The 23,998-nt window shown below is 39.8% G+C and overlaps 1 protein-coding gene across 8 annotated transcripts in view; it reads right to left on the minus strand.

Moving 5' to 3' along the window:
- Positions 1–23,998, minus strand: part of LOC125235409 (apoptosis-stimulating of p53 protein 2) — a 629,684-nt gene that overhangs the window by 92,461 nt on the left and 513,225 nt on the right. For all 8 annotated transcript variants that reach the window (XM_048141963.1, XM_048141966.1, XM_048141964.1 and 5 more), the window contains one exon: positions 14,077–14,223. In XM_048141963.1, coding sequence (XP_047997920.1) covers positions 14,077–14,223 — 147 coding nt within the window. The remainder of the gene's footprint in view (positions 1–14,076; positions 14,224–23,998) is intronic.

The following is a 23,998-nucleotide window of genomic DNA, read 5'->3' on the forward strand; positions in this document are numbered from 1 at the left end:
CCTCCGGAACGAAAGTCGCACGTACTTACCGCTAGGCTACCAGCGCTGATGATTCCCTTTTACTTATAGTATAAACAATCTAAAAATATCGTTTTATTTGCGTGTTTGCGAAACAGAGTTCGTTACGGACACGAAGCCTTAAACGTGGAAACATTTTACAATAACCCTATTGTGTTATGTACGAACAAACTTTATTTAGCAAAATTTCTTAGCAGAATTTCTCAAGATATTCTCAACTCCAACGGGCGAAGCCTAATAAAATATACGTAAGTTCTATATTTACTTTATGAAAAGGAAGGAAAAAGAAAATGTTGAAATATTTCTGGAAACATTTTTAACAAGTTATTTTACACACTTACCTGTCTTATTAATAATACATTTATATTCACTATACATATTTTGTAGTTTACCCGTTAAACAAAACATTTTCAGAAACATTTTAAATTTTAACTAAAATATCGCGAAGTAGAGTTGTGCCTGCTCGTTCACTTTAAAGATCGCTCCCAACTAGTACGATCTCCGAAGTGTACTAGTTTTTTTTTTTTTTTTGAGATGAGTGATGGGAGTTTAGAGGAATCCTCTATCATATCCTTAAATTTGACGCCGGGATGACCCGAAGGGACATCCCGGGGAGAGTGTACTAGTTCGTTCTTTTAGGACATTTAGTACAGTAGTACACCGAGAGAGCGAGAGACAAATTGTGCATATTATGGCGTACAGTAACGCTCGCTCGTACTAGCCGAGCGCTGATCGGCCGTTTTCGCGCGCTCTCGGTCCGAGTCAGTCGGTTCTAGTTCGGTTGCGGTCGGATCACACGGATCGCTTTGCTGTCATTGTCACTTCTCGGCTCTTCGTCTTCGCTCCTTTCGCTCCCATTCTGTTGCGCGTGTGTGAGTGTACTAAATGTCTTTACTAGAGAGCAGAATCATTTGGGAGTAGTTCGGTCTAGTACAGTGCACGGAATCGTGTCTTTTGTACTATTACATGTATTACACAAGCCTATCGCGAAGCGTCTGGTTGGGGTGGTGATCGAAGAGCTGGTGGTGACTTCCTCGCACGACGTATCAGCATTGCGATACAGCGAGGAAATGTCGCCAGTATCCTTGGTACAATGCCTCAAGGGCCTGTTTCAGACATTAATTAGCTTTTAAGTTTAGTCTTAGTTTCTTATATAATTATGTAAATATATTCATGTAAATAAAGATATTTAACACTAAAATAATTCATTTCAAATAATATCATTATTTACTAGTATTCCGAATCTCGGAATATTATCCTTTATCGAACGAAATTCACAAACACGCCTAAAATTACCTTATCTTTATTAACACCTAGCGCGTAAGTCTGGCCCGAGTCCCAACAAAATACCTTAAAAGCCATTGACATATTTACTTCGTAAGGACGTGACAAATGGTGCTAAAAATGGTACCAGAACAATGACGTCAGCGTCACTGACACTGTTGTGTTTGAATTCGAGAAACCGCACGAGCTATGCGTACCATCAACGAATCATGCGAAGTAGCGTTTCAACAAGCCAACAAGCGAACACGTATGACTTTTTTAGGAGATAAACGATCAGATAGATCGCCTGATGGTAAGCGATTACTGCCGTCTAGTACACCTATACACCAGAAGGATTGGAGGTGCGTTGCAAGTCTTTTTTTTTTCAATTTAGGTGTATTGCCATATCCCTATATTTGAAATCTTTCCTAGCAACTTGAAGTATCCCCGCCTTCTCAACTAGGGCCCGGTTGTTATAGTGTAGCACCTCTAATTTGAGCGGTGATGTATACTTAATGGCACACTTTACTCTCCTCGTCTTGCCGATGGCATAATTTAGATGCTTTTGCTCTCGAGGCTCGGAGAGTTACGAGGCAAAATTGAGAGTTTGAGAAAAACTTTTGTCGACAATGTTGCCAGTGAAGTTTTTAGCTAGAATATTTTAATTTCAGTCGAACGTCACCTTTCGATCGTGATCAAGGAGAGACCAAATAAAAATGTAAACATGACGCGAAAGTCCCGCTTTAGTTCTAATAAAAACAAGATTTGTAATTTGCCTAAATTAAGAAATTCTCATATTTGTAATAGACTGTATACACTTTCCTAGAAAGAAAACATGCGGTTGTTTTACGCGATAAACAGCGTTGATCGTATGAAATCACGGAGCAGCGTTAAGGGGTCCACCCACGATGTTTGTTTTGTCAGTAAAAAATTACAGCGCTGAAGAACTGACAAGCTGTTGTCATTTGGCGGACTGATAGTAGTAGTAGTCTGACCCCTGTCCTGTCATTTTTCCTACATTATCTTATCAACATTATCATTTAATACATTTGGTGGGCTTTTAAAAATCGGCCCCCAGGCCAAAAATCGCGATATAAAAACGTAAGTACAGACAACCAAATGGAACCCTAGGCCACTGTAGAACTATGTCAGAGTGACGCTATAAATCAGATTGTAAGAAATCTCTTACTGCCTGTCATTTTTCGTACATCGCGCGCTTAAAGCCGTAGAGTTAATTTATTGAGGGGAGTTAGAATATCCTTATATAAGCCAATACATAGCGAAAATACAATCGTTTTTTCACTAAAGCTTCCGCCACACATAAAGCGTTTTGTCAGCGTAGCGTCAGCGGAGCGGAATGCGCGCATTCCGCTCGCAAACCGAGCTCGCTAGTTCCCGCCGGCGTCCGCTGGGTGCAGCGCCAGCGTTCGTCCGGTGCACCGCTATCATTACGCTCCGCTAACGCTCCACCTACTCAAAACGCGCATGTGTGGCCGAGCTTTAAGATCAAGGTTTTTAATGAAATGCTAACATGACGAGTAACTGAATGAGTAATGAGTATTTATAAATGCCGCCTCGACTTTACAAGGAGTAATATCTTATTAGAACCTTCTCTGGCATGGATAGATGGATAGATAGATAGACATTTATTATTATGGGCAAATTGGCCTGAAATAAAGCATTATTATTATCTTTTCCATATCTCGGGACCATGGGGTCCCGGACCTTTGGGAGGCATGCGTGGGGCCAAAGCCAACATCACAGAGGCCCTTTTAGACATTTTAATCTAAAGGCAATGGATACACGTGGCGGATACCATCCCCGAGCGCACAATATGATACAACCGGAGATGGTCCCCGCCAGGTGCAAAGACTATTGCAGTGCAGCACTTTTGTGCTGCGATGGGAGCTAAGGTCATGGGTTATTGTTTTGAAAATTGGATGAACTGGTTAAAGGGCTATGGGAGGAGACTATCGGACACCTGCCGTGACAATTAGTCTCACAATTGTAAAAGGCAGGCGGTGACTCGCCAACTCATTGAGTGGGCCCTGCAAAACGGCCGCACGCACGGTGCGACAACAGAGCAACACTTGAGAGTGGCTAAAAGGTTGTCGAGAGGTGAGTCTGCGGTAGCTTGGTTCCTGGTGTTCCATTCAGCAGGCCGCCGGCGTTATGAAATTTTACACTTCCAACCTGGAGCATAGGTCCCGCTCTTGCGAATCCACTCTGGCCGGCCGGTTAAGGCAAGCGCAGAGGCGAGGGCTAGATGGAAGTGCCCTCTGGAATAGGGGTCCGCGGTGTCGCCACTCACCGTCAGCTCGCCACAAGCTGCCCCCGCGGGCCCAAGCTGCCCCCGCGGGCCCAAGCTGCCCCCGCGGGCACAACCTGCCCCCGCGGGCACAAGCTGCCCCCGCGGGCACAAGCTGCCCCCGCGGGCACAAGCTGCCCCCGCGGGCAACAAGCTGCCCCCGCGGGCTACAAGCTGCCCCCGCGGGCACAAGCTGCCCCCGCGGGCACAAGCTGCCCCCGCGGGCACAAGTATTATTATTCAACCGTTTTACACAGGTGTTAATTCGTTATATGTGTGAATTAGGGTGTTTCATATTTGTATGGGAAAAATAAAATTGTGATATTTTTTCTGACTTCGCTCGGCTTTCGGTTCTAACTTATCTTAAACGCATATATACCAAATTTCAAGTGATTTGGACGTTGTTTAGAGGTCGCGCTTGATGAACAGTTTGAAAGAAAGTAACTAAAAAGTAATGTTATTCAATTTTATTACCAAATAAAACAATAGAGTAGTTGTAAATTATTTTAAAGTAAATTTATTAAACTTAAAATACAACAGTTGTAACATCCATTCTTGATAAAAGAAAGTCGTCATCATCATAATTTAACTTACAAATGTAAGCCGCAACCTTATCTTCTGTTCGCTTAAGTAGTAGGTAAGTAGTAACGCATTTTCTGTGATGTTCGACACCGATGTTTTGCTCTTTATCTTTGACTGGAGCGTTAATTTCTATTATTAAATATATTCTCCTCTTTGCGGTATCATAGACTATTGTCAGACTATCGACCAAGTCTCTGGTGTTAGGGCTACAATAATCGCTAACATCTTGGAAATTAAATCGTTCGAAAACAAAAATCACAAAGGTAAGTACGGTCTATGTCCCGGTAAATATACTTAAGTCAAAGAACGATCTTGTTTTCTTCTTTGTCGTTACACTCTTGGCAGAGTGGTAGTCGTCACATCAGGGGTAGTAGCAAGCTTAACAATGCATGGCCACTCCTTACGCATTCGTAGAGTGGGCCACTGAATGCAGCCTTGACTTGGCCGGTCCATAGCATCTGAACCTTGTCCAGGACACTCCTAGCTTTCTTCTGCAGCACCACATTTCTAGGACATCTATCTTCTTTCCCCTTAAAGTCCATGTCTCAGCACCGTAAAGAAGTATGGGAAAATTGGGAGATACCAATGCCCTGACAAGTCGCATTTTAGTGGCATTTGTGATGTTTCTTTTTCTCCATATTTTCCTGAGCCGGTCCATGGCGGACCTGGTGATAGCCATGTGCCGTTTGATTTCTTCCACCTATCCTGTTATTAGTGCCCTGAGAGGGCCGATAGACCACTGCTTCATGCCAAAAACAGGAAAAAAAATCAAGAAAACTTGTTCCTTAGAAGGAAGTCGAGCGTCCAAAAAATGACCATAAGGAACTAAGCCTAGAAACTAAATGTCACGACTAATACTCATTTTTAAAAACGAACTTGCTTCAATATAAACACTACTCATTAAAATCACTTTTAAACCACCTCCTACAAAAAGTTACAGAAGTTTTGTTCCTAATAGCCTCTCCTGCGCCCATAGTAACTTCTTCAGACAAAAGTTGCCACAGAGCGCGACCTCTAAATATTATTCGATTTCCCTGATTTTTGGTATATGGGCTCTGTATAGGTGTAGAACCAAGAAGAAAAGCGAAGTCAAAGATAAATCAAAATTTTGGAAAAATGAAACACCCTAGTGTGAATAGACTCATATCTTATGGGATTCGTTAATGGATCTCAAATAATATTTTAAATGAACATTCGGAGCACTCTAACACACGTGCACTTAATAAACCACTTTCCTCAGGGATTTCATCAAAGCCAATTTGCTACTCTTAATAATATCTTAGCTTATTTAGCTGCCATAACCATATCTTCTGGGACGTACTGGGGACGCTATTGCACAACACCCTGCATTTTATGATTAAGCACTGAGACTTGGCACAGGTTGTTCCTTGGGTGGCCCTGAGTAGATAAAGATCGGGAGGCATTGAGAGCCCCCCTTAATTTAAGAGGGAAAAGGGGGGGAAGGCTGGCGCCGCCGCGCTTCCTTTGAAACCATATTTCTCTAAAACTATACAAAATAGGGCATGCGATATATCATTTTCGGATAAATGAAGGACGAGGAATTCATTTTTGGAACAAAAAAATGTATTTTAGAACAAAAATACAAAATAAAATGGGAAAATCTGAAAACGAGATTTTTTTTTATACATATTATTGCACATTTTATGAAAACTGTAATGGTTTTTTCTAAATAAAAAATATTATTTAATAGCTACATTTATCTAGTTTTAGAAAATGTATAACTTGTTATCGAAATATATTATAGGACGAGTGATAAAAAATAATTTACATCGCCCGATAGGGTGATTTGAATGCTCATTTCAATAAGTTTTGTCAATGATTTCAGGTATAATCACTATTTTTAACACACGAAAGCCGTAATCATTGTAGTTTATGGCTATTTTAGTGATTAATGTACTTGAAATAAAAAAAAAATACAAAAATTTTAAAAAATATTAAAAATGTGATAATTTTTTTTAACATTATCCTATTTTGTTCTTTCTACACAATATATATCTAAAAACAATAAATATCAATAAAAAGCCACATTTATGCAGTTTATAAAAATATATAGTTTGTTATATAAATATATTACGAAACGCGAGATAAAAAATAATGAAAATGAAAATTTTAATTTACGGGTCAGCTTGCATTATTCGATGAGGTGAGGGAAAGGTAAATACAGAAATACAGAAATATACTTATTCTAATAACGTTTACACATTTAGGTATATCACGACCCAGTACAGAAAATTGTAAAAGTCCTATAATATAGTTTATTTTGATTGTAACATAAAATTACATGTGACTTATATTGCAAAAAAAAATGTCTTAATCACGTTCTCCTCTCCTAAAGCAGTTCTGCATGCATAGGCTTGAAGATTTTTTAGTTAAGTCACTGGTCCCACCGCGAGCTAGTAAGCTATGAGCTATCGGCTATAAAAACGAACAAAAGATAAGCACTCCCGTGCAAATAAAAGAGACACGGCGATTTTGATAGCTCACCGCTGGGAGAGTAACTATAAACATCGCCGTGTCTCTTTTATTTGCACGGGAGTGATTATCTTTTGTTCGTTTTTATAGCCGATAGCTCATAGCTTACTAGCTCGCGGTGGGACCAGTGCCTTACTAGCAGAATTTAGTTACTTCCTTTGGGCCCCCTTAAATCGGTTTTACCGGTTTTATCGTCATATTCTTCCTTTCAGTATCAATGATAGTTAGTTATTGCGCAATAGTGCCATAAAAAATAAACTAGATTCGTATTAGCATTAAACATTAATGATTTTTGAACTAAGACATTGCTTTTGTACAAAGGAGAACCTCAAAAAATGGTCTGACTAGACGAAAACATGTGTATCGGGGCTAGTACTTAAGGCTCTCAAAAAGTGTAGCTATTTTGAGTTATTCAAATAAAACAACATGAATAGTCTGAATTTAATTATGTATATATCACAACATCCACTGCATAAGCACATCAGCTCCGAACATTTAATTTAAAAAGTCTATTTTTACGATTGCACCTTACGCGGCACTGTTTTTTACACCTGCATCCGACAATTTCGAGGCATGTTTCTGCAGCAACAGGCAACGTTGCGGGCAAATAGGCTCCCAAATCCCAATTGGTACAGACTTTCGTCCAGCCACAAGTAGCAAATACTTAATGGCAAATTTTGAATTGGGAACCCTTACAAAAATGGTGCAAGGCAGCTTTTGTCGGTGAAATGCTGTTAATTTGGCGGTCACTCGTTAACCAAAGTACAGGACGCAGATCTGGAATAATAAATATGTCAAGTAAGAATTATCCATAAATTATGCAAATCATATAATATAACTACTATTTCACAAGATGTATTAGGATCAGATGTATATATCTGACCTATCATATCAATCGATCATTTCATGTAATATAAATAGTTAAATTCAGACTATATAGGAGTATGTTGTTTAATTTGAAGTACTCTAAATAACTACACTTTTTGAGAGCTTTGAGTACCTACCTTTACCTCACCTCATCGAATCATACAAGCTGACCCGTACCGTACATCAAGATCGCCCTGCCACGTCACTTTCATTATTTTTTATCTCGCGTTTCGTAATATATTTATGTAACAAACTATATATTTTTATAAACTACATAAATGTGGCTTTTCATTCATATTTATTGCTTTTAGATATATATTGTATAGAAAGAACAAAATAGGATAATGTTATAAAAAAGTTATCACATTTAATTTTTTTTTAATTTTTGTATTTTTTTTAAGTACATTAATCACTAAAATAGCCATAAATTACAATGATTACGGCTTTCGTGTGTTAAAATAGTGATTATACCTGAAATCATTGACAAAAATTATTGAAATGAGCATTCAAATCACCCTATCGGGCGATGTAAATAATTTTTTATCACTCGTCGTATAATATATTTCTATAACAAATTATACATTTTCTAAAACTAGATAAATGTAGCTATTAAATAATATTTTTTATTTAGAAAAAACCATTACAGTTTTCATAAAATGTGCAATAATATGTATAAAAAAAATCTCGTTTTCAGATTTTCCCATTTTATTTTGTATTTTTGTTCTAAAATACATTTTTTTGTTCCAAAAATGAATTCCTCGTCCTTCATTTATCCGAAAATGATATATCGCATGCCCTATTTTGTATAGTTTTAGAGAAATATGGTTTCAAAGGAATCGCGGAGGCGCCAGCCTTCTCCCCCTCCTCCCTCCTAAATTAAGGGGGGCTCTCGATGCCTCCCGATCTTTATCTACTCAGGGCCACCCAATGAACAACTGTGCCAAGTCTCAGTGCTTAATCATAAAATGCAGGGTTCCCATACAAGACATAGCAATAGCGTCCCCAGTAACGGGGTAATATTAATATTTACACTCAAGAAATTTTGATATTTGAGGCACTGGTTGAATAAATACACAGGCTCTGCACGTTTGAAGCTAGGAGTACGGGCAAAGACTACCTGAAACTAAAGCTGCGTTTTCATATTTTACTGTTCTGAACAGTTCTGAGCGAACATTTTTCGTTCATGCACCGATAAAGGAATAAATAATAAAAATAAATAAATATTGGGGACACCTTACACAGATCAACTTAGCCCCAAACTAAGCAAAGCTTGTACTATGGGTGCTAAGCAACGATATACAATACTTAAATAGATAAATACATACTTATATACATAGAAAACATCCATGACTCAGGAACAAATATCTGTGCTCATCACACAAATAAATGCCCAATGGAATGGCAGCTGCGGCTGGTACATACAAGCCGGTTGTCACCAATGGATTACTAGTAAAGTACCTAATGTTAAGGTAGGTTTCTTTTTGCTCAGTGTTGCCTAGCAGAAATTTTCACCAGCAGCCGCCACTAGTGCCCACGAACGAACGAATGCTCGCTCAGAAGACTAAGTAAGTGAAAACGCAGTTTTAGTATGTTCTTAATCCATACTAATATCATAAATGGGAAAGTGTGTGTGTCTGTTTGTTTGTCCGTCTTTCACGGCAAAACGGAGCGACCAATTGACGTGATTTTTTAAGTGAAGATAGTTGAAAGGATGGAGAGTGACATAGGCTACTTTTTGTCTCTTTCTAACACCCCACTTCCCTAAAATAGGAGTGAAAGTTTGAATGGAGCATTCAGCAATTTTCAAATTTATCGCGAGCGTATCCGCGGGCAGAAGCTAGTATTAAATATTTTGTAATTTCAATTCATTCACAAACTGCAGATCCTGTTCATGATGCTACAGATGAAACAGTTTACATTACCATTGCATATTCTGTACCGGCTACATATATAACAGCCATCTAGCTACAGGACTGCATCTTGCTTATAGTGTCGATTTCATCTTGTAGTAGGTTTATCTACGATACCTAGGTATTAAATATAACTAGCACAACTACAAGTACTACAACGAGCTTACCAATTTTAAAAGAACTACTGTCAAATACCTTTAAAAGAGGAACTATTGTATAAATTATTATTATATATTTCGTGTAACAATTTTGATGAAATGTACTGTACAGGGTTTTTCGAGGATTTATTTATAGAAATATGAATACCCTTTTTAGCATTGTACAAACAGCATATGCAAATCTGTGAAGATGTCTTAAAATAGTAAGTACATTTGAAATGACTTAATCTCGTTTAAGCCTAAGCATAAGACGGTCTCTGTAAGGCCCAATCCTGCCTGTTAGACCTAATACCTAGTACAGGACTAGCAATGCTTTGTGTTGCCATCGATTTCATGTGAAGCCACAAATGTACTATTTCGCAAAGCTTTGGCAATCTGGAAGACGTAAAGGGGACGTGGACGGCCGTTTCTCCATACAAACGTAGTACTTACACTACTTACATTTTCCTCTTTGAATATTGCCCTTGTGGAAAATATTTTCTACTAATAGATGATGATGATGATGACGATGAGATTTATTTCATGATACTCACTCAATAAAGTTGTTTCGTTTCAAAATTCTGTTTATCTTTTCGTCTTGGTTGTCACAAATAACAAACAATAAAGTGTTTCTCAATAAAGATCAACATTCATCAAGCAAACGCATACAAAGAAGTAACATTTTTAATAAAGAAAAACGTTTATTTACCATAGTTATGCATAGGAATGTAACGAGAACAATAAACAGATTCAATACAACATTTATTTAAATATTATTGAGCCTAATATCAGACAAAAAGGCATAGCTACCAATTGTGTCAAAATATTTGCAATCATGTTTACTTCAATAGGGAAAACGAGAACTATATTTGTATGAAAAGGCAATGTCGCTACACCTAAATAACTTAACATTACCCTCATTAAGCGCAAAACTGTTCCATTCTATTCACATTGGTAGTTAGTAGGTACAGCTTGTGCGAATTTAAGCCACATTAGCACATAAGACCTCGCAACGTTCTCGAGATGAACTGTGGAGCTACCATGTACCTATTTTTAATACGATATTCGAAAGTGTAATGCGTCCAGGAAAATTACATTCATTGAATGAAGAGATTGAACAGCATCATCAAAGAGTTTCTTACTAGAAACAAAAATCGCATAAATACATTTATAGTTTACACTATTTTCCTTCTTCCTAGCGTTAACCCGGCAATTAGAGCTTTTGAGAGCCTTTGGCAACTAACCCTAGGATTTGGCCAGACACTATTTTTTATGAAACTGACAGCCATACCATCTGACCTTCCAAGTTCCAACCCAGAACGGAAACTAGGCCATATTAGGATTAGTCCGGTTTCCTCAAGATATTTTCCTTAACAGAAGAGCGACTGGCAAATATCAAGGGGTGGAAAGAAAAATCGTGAAATTGCAGTGACAGGTTTCACAGGTTGCTAAGTAACCTATCGCATCGCCCGCACCACAATTGATCCCATATCCCACAATCGACTTCTACAATCTCCACGTGAGGAAAGTGAGTTGTGAAATTTTTAACCCGTCATCACCTGGGGACCGATCTTTGAATTTCGAACGCACGCATTCGTCGTTCGAAAGTATGCTAAAAAGTAACGCATTTTTTGTGATGCAAACGAGCTCTTTCTGAAATTTTTGAACCGTCGAAAGCTTATGGTAGGGGCTCTGAAATCGTATGCAGATCTGCATAGAAGCTCGGAAGTACGGGCACAATTTATGTGACAGTAACAGATGTGATATAATGAACCCTCAGGACGAATCTTGTTTCAGATGTGGTTGTGCCCTGGATATCTAAGCGTAACCATGGAAACGAGTAAACCTAAAAAGTTAACCCACCTAAATCGTACAACGACTTTTCTTCGGTAGTATTTTTATTATAAGCCACGGTGGTTACTTCAAGAGGTAAAGCAAGGTAATAGAACAGGTATAACTCAAGTAAGGAAGGAAGGATTTTAATATTAACCCACCCTTGCACGTCAGCACTACTTAGATATTTTTATGACCTTTTACCTGTGTAAGGACCGCTTATAACTTCCTTTACGTACGGCAAGACAAGTCATAAAGCCTTATCTTAGTTAAGCGACATCGACATACATACAACACAACACAACACAATGTAACGAAACTTCTTTCGAGTTGCGTTGAAAAACTTTACGTACGTTTTTCAATTTAACTATTGTCTTAAGTCGTAATGAGTAGGTAATATAAATTTATCCTGTAACATTGTAATGTTTCATATTATTTAAGAAAATCTTCTGTCATCAAACGTCAGTCTTGTAGTACTGTATGGCCAACCAATTTGAATCCTAGGCCACTCTAGAACCCCGTCTCATTTACACCGTGTTCTATTTCCCATAGAAGTCACATTGACGTTTACTGTGCAAAGGCATCAGGCATCTTCTGGGCTAGCTCACTCCATCGTAGGCCACATCTTTGCCTTTGGCTAGTCTGTGGTCAAGAGTAAGTCCATTCATAATTTAAAAAAAAGGTTTTACAGTGGCCTAGGATTCAAATTAGTTGACTACATGTGAGACCGTGGGCGCCACAAAACAAACTTAAAATACGTGATCATCGGCATACACAGGCGGTTGTCGATATTCGTAAGTAATTTCCTGACTCGTACACCGCTCACTAGGTGAAGGTCACGCGGGCGCGACGCGTCTTGCGTTCGCGATGAGAAGGAAAATATAATAAATGGGGATTTGGGGAAGTTAACCTTTCAAAATCGTAAGGTTAGGCGAGAATCATCGGCGTAGGAGAAATACTACACTTATAAATAAGTAAATAAATATTATAGGACTTCTAACACAGATTGACTGAGTCCAACGGTAAGTTCAAGAAGGCTTGTGCTGTGGGTATACTCAAGACAAAGATATATTATATAATATACAAATCCATACTAATCCATACTAATATTAGAAATGGGAAAGTGTGTGTGTCTGTTTGTTTGTCCGTCTTTCACGGCAAAACGGAGCGATGAATTGACGTGATTTTTTAAGTGGAGATAGTTGAAGGGATGGAGAATGACATAGGCTATATTTTGTCTCTTTTTAACTCCCTACTTCCTAAAGTGGGGGGGGGGGGGTGTTAGAAGTTTGTATGGAGCATTCCGCAGTTTTCGAAGTGAACGCGAGTGAAGCCGCGAGCAAAAGCTAGTACTTATATACATAGAAAACATCTATGACTCAGGAATAAATATCTGTTCATCACATAATATTATACAAGTACATTGTAAGGAGCTGTAATAAATTTAGCGGTACACTACACATATCGATTATGTGCGAATAATCTCGTTACTGTGGTTGATTACGGTAAGACTGAAGATTTTGTTATATGAGTGATCTAAATCTATGCCATGTCAAAGTCAAAAGTCAAATAGATTTCGGATCTTAGTTGCTGGAATTTATAACCCAAAAAACTTGACAATCTTTTTCACAAAGATAAACAAGATACTTTTGTTAACAACAACGAATAATAAATATAACAGCACACAACGTTTAAATGAGAGCATACCTAAATTCCAATTGTGTTATATTGACATGTAACTTTTCTTATGAAGAAATAAATTGAAATTGAAAATTGTATCTGAGGTTATTTACTTTTCACAGTCTTCAAACTACAAAATACAAATCAACTCTCGTTCTAACAAGGTCCACTAAGACAAATGTAGAATCATGCATGCATAGCAAATAGCATCCGCAGCGCACCTGCACTGCGTCTCTTGAGTTTAATTCACGACACGCCTCGCGTTCCCACCCACGACCAATACGAGTATATATGAGTATGAGTATGAGTGCTGCGAACAGGGCGGCTGGTGCCGGCATGCAGCACGCAACACACATGGCGCATGACCACACGTACAGTATGGCCACTCCCTGCAAGTGCCGATGCGGCCCACCCGCTTTCGGTTACATCACAGTTACCGTCTGTCAAGAACGCGACCAGTCGACCTGTCTTATCTCACTCATACAAGCAATCAAGCATGGTACGCCTTCGGCTTCACGAGCTTAGACTGTGTGCATAGGAAATACGCTTCTTGCATACATTTGATCGCCATTGGCCGAGGTGTGACCGCATACTGTGGAGACGCCGCATATATGATCGTGATCCTCAGTAGTGAGGGACCAAGGAAGAAGTGATGAGTATGATGCATTTAGATGGCTGACAGTCCTCACCTGTGCGTTTGTCCAGAAACTTCCTGCCTCGCACAGCTAAACTATGGAATGAATTATCGCCAGCGGTATTTCCGGACCGATACGACCTTCAGACTTTCAAGAAAAGAGCGTACACCCATCTTAAAGGTCGGCAACGCACCTCCAACACTTCGGGTGTCCATGGGCGGCAGTGATCGCTTACCGTCAGGCGACCTGTATGCTCGTTGGCCTCCTATCCCATAAAAAATGAGTATTAAGTACGTGATCCTCAGCAATGAGGGACCGAGGAAGAAGAGATGAGTATGAGTATTAAGTACCTGATGCTGCCGCGCCTCCTGCTGTTTCAGGTACCGCAGCCGCTGCTCCTTGGCGCAGAGCAGCTGGTGCTGCGTGTCGATCTGCTGCTGCTGTCGCAACGCCATGGCGCGCAGCTCGCCAAGTGTCAACTCCACCCCTTCCCCCAGCTGTGGACAAAGAGAACAATCTTTTACGTTTTTGTTCGATACACCGGAAGCGCTGATTGCCTAGCGGTAAGAGCGTGCGACTTTCGATCCGGAGCTCGTACCAATGAGTGTTTCTGAACTTATGTGCGAAATGTCATTTGATATTTGCCAGTCGCTTTTCTGTGAAGGAAAATATCACGAGGAAACCAGACTTATTCCAATAAGACCAAGTTACCCTTCGGGTTGCAAGGTCAGATGGCAGTGGCTTTCGTAAAAACTAGTGCCTTCGCCAAATCTTGGGATTAGTTGTCAAAGTTGACCCCAGGCTCCAATGAGCCGTGGCAAATGGTAAATAAATACACGGTGAAATAAGAAGGAACGTTCAAACTTTGCACAGTGGCGCTTTTGAGGTCATAGTGAAGAACTTTTATTATGGGACGGGACCAATACTGAAATCGCAAAAAAAATTGGGTGTTTCTTACATTTCAACTGTCATGATGCCGCTCATTTCTATGGAACAGTAAAAAAAACTTTTGCGATTTCAGCATTGGTCCCATTGTAAAAGTTGTTCACTATGACCTAAAAAGTCACTACGCAAAGTTTGAACGGTCCTTTTTATCTCATCCTATGTATACAAATTAAATTAGTAGCGAAGTCAGAAAGTGGCGAAATCCGAAAGTGGCAAACTCAGAAAGTGGCGAACTCGGTAAGTGACGAACTCAGAAAGTGGCAATCTAAGAAAGTGACATTCTCGGAACGTGACGCTCTCAGAAAGTGGCCTCCTTAGAACGTGACGTCCACAGAAAGTGGCGTCTTCAGAACGTGACCTAACCAGAAAGTGACTGGTAAAGAAAATGAACTGTGGAACTGTGGAATGAATTGTCGCCTGCGGTATTTCCGGACCGAGACGACCTTCAAATCTTCAAGAAAAGAGCGTACACCCATCTTAAAGGCCGGCAACGCACCTCCAACACCTCTGGTGTTTCGGGTGTCCATGGGCGGCGGTGATCGCTTACCATCAGGCGACCTGTCTGCTCGTTTGCCTCCTATCCCATAAAAAAAAAAAATAAAAAAAAAAAAAAATGACGTACATTTCAGAAATCACGTAGAAGTATAGAACGCAAGTCTTGGGAGTTCTTGGGAACTCTTTACTAAGTTCGTGCAATGCAACCGTGCGTGCATACTCTCAATTACTCAGCGAAAGTCACATATACACTAATGGTAACGAGATACTAAACAAAAAAACAAGTATCAAATATGTATATATTTACTACTAAAATTAAAAGGATTATAATCTAACAAGCTTTTGCCCGCGGCTTCGCTCGCGTTAGAAAGAAACAAAAAGTAGCCTATGTCACTTTCCATCCCTTAAAAAATCACGTCAATTGGTCGCTCCGTTTTGCCGTGAAAGACGGACAAACAAACAGACACACAGACTTTCCCGTTTATAATATTATTATGGAATTATGGATAGTATGGATTAGATGATGTGCAGGATAACAAATAATTGCTTGCACATTGAAGCCAGAATTCACTTCAGCGTTGGTTTATCGAACACGAACATATTGAACACGACGGAGATTTCAGTGAGAGCTGCACACGGTTACCTAATACCTACCGTAAGCTTACAGTTCCGTGTAACTAAACCATCTTGTAACTATTTTACTCATAAGAAAAGTCAAACATAAATGGTTTTTTTTTCATGTACCCATTTGATTAACTTGCTTTATGAAGAGCTTAAAAAATTCTGGCAAAAATAATCGCCATTCACGTTATCGTTTACGTAGATTTTTGTGATTATTCTAGCAATAACGTAGCATTAGGCAAGAGAAAACTAATATCCATTTGACGCAAAATGTGATGGAAACAAATTGAAAACCTTTCCACTAACTTCAGCCAAATATTATTATCATAAAAAGAATTGCGTTGTACGCTTCAATAATGTCAAAAGCAAACTTTGTCAATTTCCCTCCACGAGCTAACTTTCCTCGGGGATAAGTTAAGACATATGCGATCGAGATATGAAGGTATAAATAATAGCGCCGTGATCCTGACGGCACGGTATCCAATATCTTTTGCAGGAAGCTGTAGAAAAATTGCGGCAAAATCTACTCAAATACTAACCAAAGTACCACCATAAAATTTATAAGGAAAAGGAAATTTTATTTTGCATTTCTTTACGATTACGCGCCTCAGTTCAAGCACAGAATATATAATAGTACAAGTACAGAAGGCTCACTCCTTTGATATTCACAAAATGCCGCCATTCTAAATTCTTACCTACAGAAACAAACGGACCGAGCGCGAGCAGCCGACATTGAATATTATTGCGCCGCACGAAGGTCGTCACCACTGACTGGGCCGCGAACTCGCGGCCCCCGCCATGTACTTGTAGCGCGGCGATAGAATCGCGAAGTGAGCCGCCCCTGGTTCAAGCTCTTCAATGAAAAATAATTGAAATGTTGTATACCCTGCAAAATATTTGTGTCGGTAATCCCTTGAACACATTCCTCGATAGACTAAACCACCTATAAACGCAACATTGTGTCCCGCCTATTCACAATGGAATCTCGAGCTTGACATAGCGACCCGAACTAAGACCACAAAGCAACAGATAGGTACGTATTCTATAGTGAATCTGCTAATACCTCTGAATGAATGTGCCTCGAAATATGAGTGTCTAAAGGAGATAACTCGAGGCCAGCGGTCAGCCAGTTTATCCGTGGCGAGTGCCGCCGGACGATTGTTCCTGATCCTCTATGTAATTTCACTATATTCCCTCGTAGTTTAGCAAAGACTGTTGGATGTTTAGACAGTGTGCTCCGTCACTGTCATAAGATCGCGACTTATTTTTAGAAGGGGATGCTCGGCGAAATGAAGGATTACTCGAATCATCAGTTGCTATGCGAGAAATTGTTTCTTTGCCCTCCAAGAACTACGAGTACCTACAGTATTTTCATTTGAGAAAACACAGATGTATCAAAAGAAACTTTTACAATGTGTCTATCAGCGCGAAAGTTACCAGATAAGATTTACTCTCTCACCTTTTTGACATTCATCAGCTAACTCAAAGCCTCCGCCACACATAAAGCGTTTTGATAGCGTAGCGTTAGCGGAGCGATAGGCGGTGCGCCGGCGGAACGCTGGCGTTCCACTCGCAATCCGCGCGCATTCCACTCGCAATCCGCGCTCGTTAGTTCTCGCCGCCGTCCGCTGGGCGCAACGCCAGCGTTGGTCCGGCGCACCGCTATCGTTGCGCACCGCTGACGCTCCGCTATCGCTCCGCCTACGCTATCAAAACGCGCGTGTGTGGCCGAGCTTTAAATCTATGCGAAAACTTCATCTAAATATTCAATTTGCGCAACACGACAACAAAAGCCAACCTCGATGATACATACAAATGGAATGTCTTATTTCACTCCAACCGGCGATCCGTATAAAATACTTGGATTTCGGTATTTTCGGTCCTTTTTAGGAGGGCGTATCGGGAGAATTAAGGGCGGCAGCGGTCAGGATTTATATGTGCCTTGACACTTGTTGATAGCCGCGTCCGGCCAAAGTACCAAGATAAATAATACTGCGTTAGTGTCGCACGCGCGCGATAGAAATGATAATAACTGTCATTGATGTATGGAAATTGAAATGGGCTGCGTGCGTGACTTTTGCCTGGGATTGATTTATTATGATTATAATATAATTGTCAGTTTTCATAGTTTATACTCTTTTTTTTATTTAATGTGTGTGGTGCACTGTTCCGTGTTTTATTTAGCCTGTATTGTTGTACCTATGTATTTTATTTCGACGGGCGAAGTGTTCGAAAAAAGTAATAGAATTACACCACGGATTGACTTCAATAGATTGACGGGGCTTGTAAAAATAGTAAATTAAAACCCAGAACAATAAAATACCCAATGCTGGAACTCCGCGGAAAGTTACCAAACGATTTATTTTATTTTCGAGTTATTCCGCTTTCTTATTGAGTTATTCATAAAAAATCATAAATAGAAACGGGAAAATTAAGATTAAATGGTATTACAGGATGCTCGAGTAAGTAGTTGAATAGAGGAATAAATACTCAAATGAATTAAGTCGTGCAAATGGCAATAATGAACGTAATTGCAAATTTCCATGCGATGAAAGCATTATACGCAAGAGCGGAATCAAGAGACTGTTTGAGACGGTATTTTAGTCATTCATATTGTTATTAAATTTGAAACTCAGTTAATACAATTTGGAATGGAACATAATGAACACATGAGATGTCAAATACGTATGTAAAAATTAAAGATCTCAACTTTACATATACTTAGTTTCATAAATTTAAAAAAAGATCCTTTTGATGCTTATTTTGTCTATAAGGCAGCGTTCCCACTTATGCGTCGCGTGTCTCGGGGCGCGCAAAGGGCGTCCGCGCCACGCCACCTGAGTGTAATTCAAAAAGCGTCTCCTCAGTACATTTACGTAAGGCGCGCCGCCAAGCGGCGCGGCGCGCGCCCCGCCGCCGCCACGCCACCTGGGGCGCGTCTTACGTCTTTCCTATACAAAATGTACTGAGGAGGCGTTTTTTGAATTACACTGAAGCGGCGTGGCGCGGACGCCCGTTGCGCGCCCCGAGACACGCGACGCTCTGGTGTGGCCGGTCACTAATGCTGATAAACCAGTTTCCATAAAAAAAACTGTCGGAACGAATAGATGTTAAAATAGCTTTTTAACCAACTCATCTAGTATAATTCCATTACTACTTCGTGACATAACTTAAACATTTCGATAAGTCTCATTTTCTATAGTATTTTAAACAGCGATCAATGTCAAATGTTTTAGAAACACAGACGTAGTTAATAAAAAAAAAAACAAGGCCCGTTTTGCAACACCAGATAGAACATTCGAAACGATCACATTTTATGGCTCGAAGATTACAACAAAATTGCAACCACAAATGTTAGTGGTCGTAAGTGAACTTCTTGTTCACTGCAGAACGATAGACGAACATTACCATAAACATGAATGTTGTATGAACATACAGAACGCTAATGATATTTCTGTATCGTATCGTATAAAAATGGGACGTGTTGGATGTTGCTCTTGAATGTGGGCATCGAATCGACGGAGCAGACTGCCGGCGGCGTATTATGCTTCCATTTTTATCACTTACCCACGTGGATAAGACATCTGTCACTCTCCGGGACCATAAACACTCATAAGACGCATGTCTTGCGGCGCGCAACGGACGTCTCCGCGACGCCGCATGAATGTAATTCAAAAAACGTCTCCTCAGTACATTTTGTATAGGAAGGACGTAAGACGCGCCTCAGGCGGCGTGACGGCCGCGAGACACGCGACGCCTAAGTGGGGACGCTGCCTCACACTGACATACTTGCCTAAGCGTGACGGATACTTTGTCCACATAGATAAGTGATAAAATTGGAAGCATATAATATGCCGGTTGGCAATAATGCTTACTTGCTTACTAATATTATAAATGGGAAAGTGTGTGTCTCTGCTTGTTTGTCCGTCTTTCACGGCAAAACGAAGCGACAAATTGACATGATTTTTAAGTGGAGATAGTTGAAAGAATTGGAGAGTGACATAGGCTACCTTGTGTCTCTTTCTAACCCCCGCTTCCCTAAAATGGGGGATGAAGTTTGTATGAAGCATTTCGCAATTTTCGAATTTAACGCAAGCGAAGCCACGCCACGGGCAAAAGCTCACATCCATATTTGTGAGTTTTTAGGGTTCCGTAGTCAACTAGGAACCCTTATAGTTTCGCCATGTCTGTCTGTCCGCCCGTCCGTCCGTCCATCCGTCCGTCCGTCCGTCCGTCCGTCCGTCCGTCCGTCCGTCCGTCCGTCCGTCCGTCCGCGGATAATCTCAGTAACCGTTAGCACTAGAAAGCTGAAATTTGGTACCAATATGTATATCAATCACGCCAACAAAGTGCAAAAATAAAAAATGGAAAAAAATGTTTTATTAGGGTACCCCCCGTACATGTAAAGTGGGGGCTGATATTTTTTTTCATCTCAACCCCAACGTGTGATATATTGTTGGATAGGTATTAAAAAATGAATAAGGGTTTACTAAGATCGTTTTTTATAATATTAATATTTTCGGAAATAATTGCTCCTAAAGGAAAAAAAAGTGCGTCCCCCCCCCCCCTCTTACTTTTGAACCATATGTTTAAAAAATATGAAAAAAATCACAAAAGTAGAACTTTATAAAGACTTTCTAGGAAAATTGTTTTGAACTTGATAGGTTCAGTAGTTTTTGAGAAAAATACGGAAAACTACGGAACCCTACACTGAGCGTGGCCCGACACGCTCTTGGCCGGTTTTTTTTTTATTTGTATGAAACTGTATAGAGTAAGCGACGTATGTTCGTTTGTAGATTGCATATTTTACTAGTACATTGCATGCATATTTAGTAAAAATTCATGATGAATACTGCAATCAAGTATAGTGAATTATAATTGGAGATACAGGATATTACTAAAAAGCTATAAATGCTATAATAACGATTTTTGCTACGTAAATGATGCCTTAAAAAAACCAGATACGACCAAACACATTTAATAACATGAGCCCTTTTCTATTGCATCGCTAGCAGAACGGACTACACTAAGATTCATCATCATCATCATCATCATCATATCAGCCCTTTATCGCCCACTGCTGAGCATAGGCCTCTCTTTTAGTACGCCACTTCTCCCGGTCCTGGGCTAATCTCATCCAGTTGTGACCCGCAGTTTTTCGGATTACCAAGATTACCAAATCTCAAGTTGGAAATCACTTACAAAAATAAAAATAAGTTTAACGAAAAAAAAAACATAAATGTAATAAATTAGGGCCCATTTAGACGATACGAGAACTCGCATACGAGTTTTATTACATTGCGGTATTTGATGGCTGTGCAAAATAAAATTGTATGTAACCTCAACCGCCCGCAAAGTAACTAGAATCGCATGCGAGTTCGCACACCGTCTAAATCAGGCCTTACTGGCCGGTACTGTATTTTAATAATGCCGGCTTGAAATGTTAATGAAATGAAAGGTTTGCGTGGAGTCGGTAACTCGGTACTTTGTTTTGATTCCAATGGGATCCCTTTTATGGGTTTACAAACACATCCTTACATAACCATTAGAACCAAATGTATTTTTTACATCGGCAACGGGCCTACTTACCTAAATAGAAATATGCGTTCACTACACTTTATAAAACAAACGTGTGCGCGTGTGATGTTTGCGTGTGTGTGCGTGTGCGTGCGCGTGCGCGTGCGTGTGCGCGTGCGCGTGCGCGTGCCTGTGCCTGTGCCTGTACCTGTGCCTGTGCGTGTGCGTGTGCGTGTGCGTGTGCGCGTGTGCGTGTGTGTGTGTGTGTGTGCGTGTGTGTGTGTGTGTGTGTGTGTGTGTGTGTGTGTGTGTGTGTGTGTGTGTGTGTGTGTGTGTGTGTGTGTGTGTGTGCGTGCGTGCGGGTGTGCATGCGTGCGTGCGTTCACTCGGTGGAAAAGTTTCTTTAACCTTCGTGCCTTGAAACCCTCGCAACGCTCAAGATTCCACTTTTTGAACCACGCGCGTTAGCTCGCGGTTAAATATTGGAGCCTTCCGCTTGCTCGGGTATCAATATTGGCACGTGCGGTTAAGCAACAACATTGCCCCCTTGTAAAAAAAAACCGGCCAAGAGCGTGTCGGGCCACGCTCAGTGTAGGGTTCCGTAGTTTTCCGTATTTTTCTCAAAAACTACTGAACCTATCAAGTTCAAAACAATTTTCCTAGAAAGTCTTTATAAAGTTCTACTTTTGTGATTTTTTTCAAATTTTTTAAACATATGGTTCAAAAGTTAGAGGGGGGATGCACTTTTTTTAGGAGCGATTATTTCCTAAAATATTGATATTATCAAAAAACGATATTAGTAAACCCTTATTCGTTTTTGAATACCTATCCAACAATATATCACACGTTGGGCTTGGAATGAAAAAAAAAATCAGCCCCCACTTTACATGTAGGGGGGATACCCTAATAAAACATTTTTTTCCATTTTTTATTTTTGCACTTTGTTGGCGTGATTGATATACATATTGGTACCAAATTTCAGCTTTCTAGTGCTTACGGTTACTGAGATTATCCGCGGACGGACGGACGGACGGACGGACAGACAGACATGGCGAAACTATAAGGGTTCTTAGTTGACTACGGAACCCTAAAAAGAACTATTAATTTTTGATTCTAGAAAGTAACAATTTCGGGACGCTTTCTTCACACATTGTAATTTTTCGTGAAATTCTCGATATCAAGTTGCCAACGTTTTAAACATTCTCGGTATCTGCACTATTACTACAAGGAGGAAGGGAGGAAGTACCTGTGTTTTTATTTAATTAATCGTCGGGTTACTGTCTCTCTGGACGGTAAAGTGAATAAAAAACGAGCAAACTCCATTTTCTAAGAATTCCTTCTATTAAAACTATGCAGTTTCTTTTTGAAAATTACTCAGAATAGCTAATTTACCCTGTTCTGTAGCTCAAATTGCATATTAAACGCTCAGGGTTCTCTTTCTACGAATACGCTGAATAAGTACTTACTCGAAATTTCTTGTACTGAGTCTCTAGAGGCTCGATGACTTTTTTTAAATTATTATAAGAAAATAAACTTACAGTAAAGTTTTAAACTTATCTGCCAAACTGCACAGCAGTTTGTAGGCAGAAAACTTATTCTACCATCCACCATTTATGTTGAACTACCCACACAATCCCTCTACCACAATATATGTTTGAACGCGTTACTCGATGTATATTTGTATAATATTATGGTTTCTTTCTGTTTACTTAACCCATGGTTGACTAGTAGAGAATGCTACAATTTCTTATTTTTTTGTAAGTAATACAACATTTCATCAATCATAGTTTATCAGTTCAGTTTTTAAAATTAAATGGCTTCAGTCCATTTTCGCCAGTGTCAAGGTGATATGAGCTAATATTAGTAATTTTTGTACGGTAAGTACGACATTGTACGGTGACTTAGCACTTGTAAATTGATAGCTAGATTTTACAAGAGCACGTGGACTACCGGCCGTTTACGACAAAAAAGAGGCTAAACGCGTTTCGAGAACAATTCTTCATCAGCTTCTCACTACACCATTAGTTTACTGCATAATACGCTATCAATATTACACTTTAAACAACATTAATGAGTAAAAGAAAAATAAATTATTCACGACACGAAACCGCTATGATGGCGTCCCAACCGGAAGTCCCATAGTTTATCTGAAATTTCTGAAATCTCATCTGAAATTGTAACAAAACAACATGAAGCTATTTCGGCAAAACTCTGTCTATATAGGAATAGGAACTCTATGGATACAGTCAGTAATAATAAAAATATTCATAAGTTTGAAGTGCCCAAAATATCTACAGGACTTTATTGCCTGTACAAGTGTACATTAAGGTCCACAATAAGGTTTACACTTTGGCTGTATTAAATAAATAGTACGTGGAGTCCTTCCCCGTGGAAGAAGTGAAACTTCGTAATTAGTTGTTTTTCATAATTCGAGTTAGTTGGCAACACTGAGCGTTAAACGTTTAAAGCTCGGCCACACATGCGCGTTTTGACAGCGTAGGCGGAGCGGTAGCGGAGCGCAACGATAGATATATATAATATAATATATTTTATTTTATTCTACGTGAATTAATTTACTAATATTGTTTTACTGACATTTATTAACCCCCGACGCAAAAACGACGGGGTGTTATAAGTTTGACGTGTCTGTCTGTCTGTCTGTCTGTCTGTCTGTCTGTCTGTCTGTCTGTCTGT

This window comes from Leguminivora glycinivorella, chromosome 17, assembly GCF_023078275.1.
Source record: "Leguminivora glycinivorella isolate SPB_JAAS2020 chromosome 17, LegGlyc_1.1, whole genome shotgun sequence".
Classification (NCBI taxonomy): Eukaryota; Metazoa; Arthropoda; class Insecta; order Lepidoptera; family Tortricidae; genus Leguminivora; species Leguminivora glycinivorella.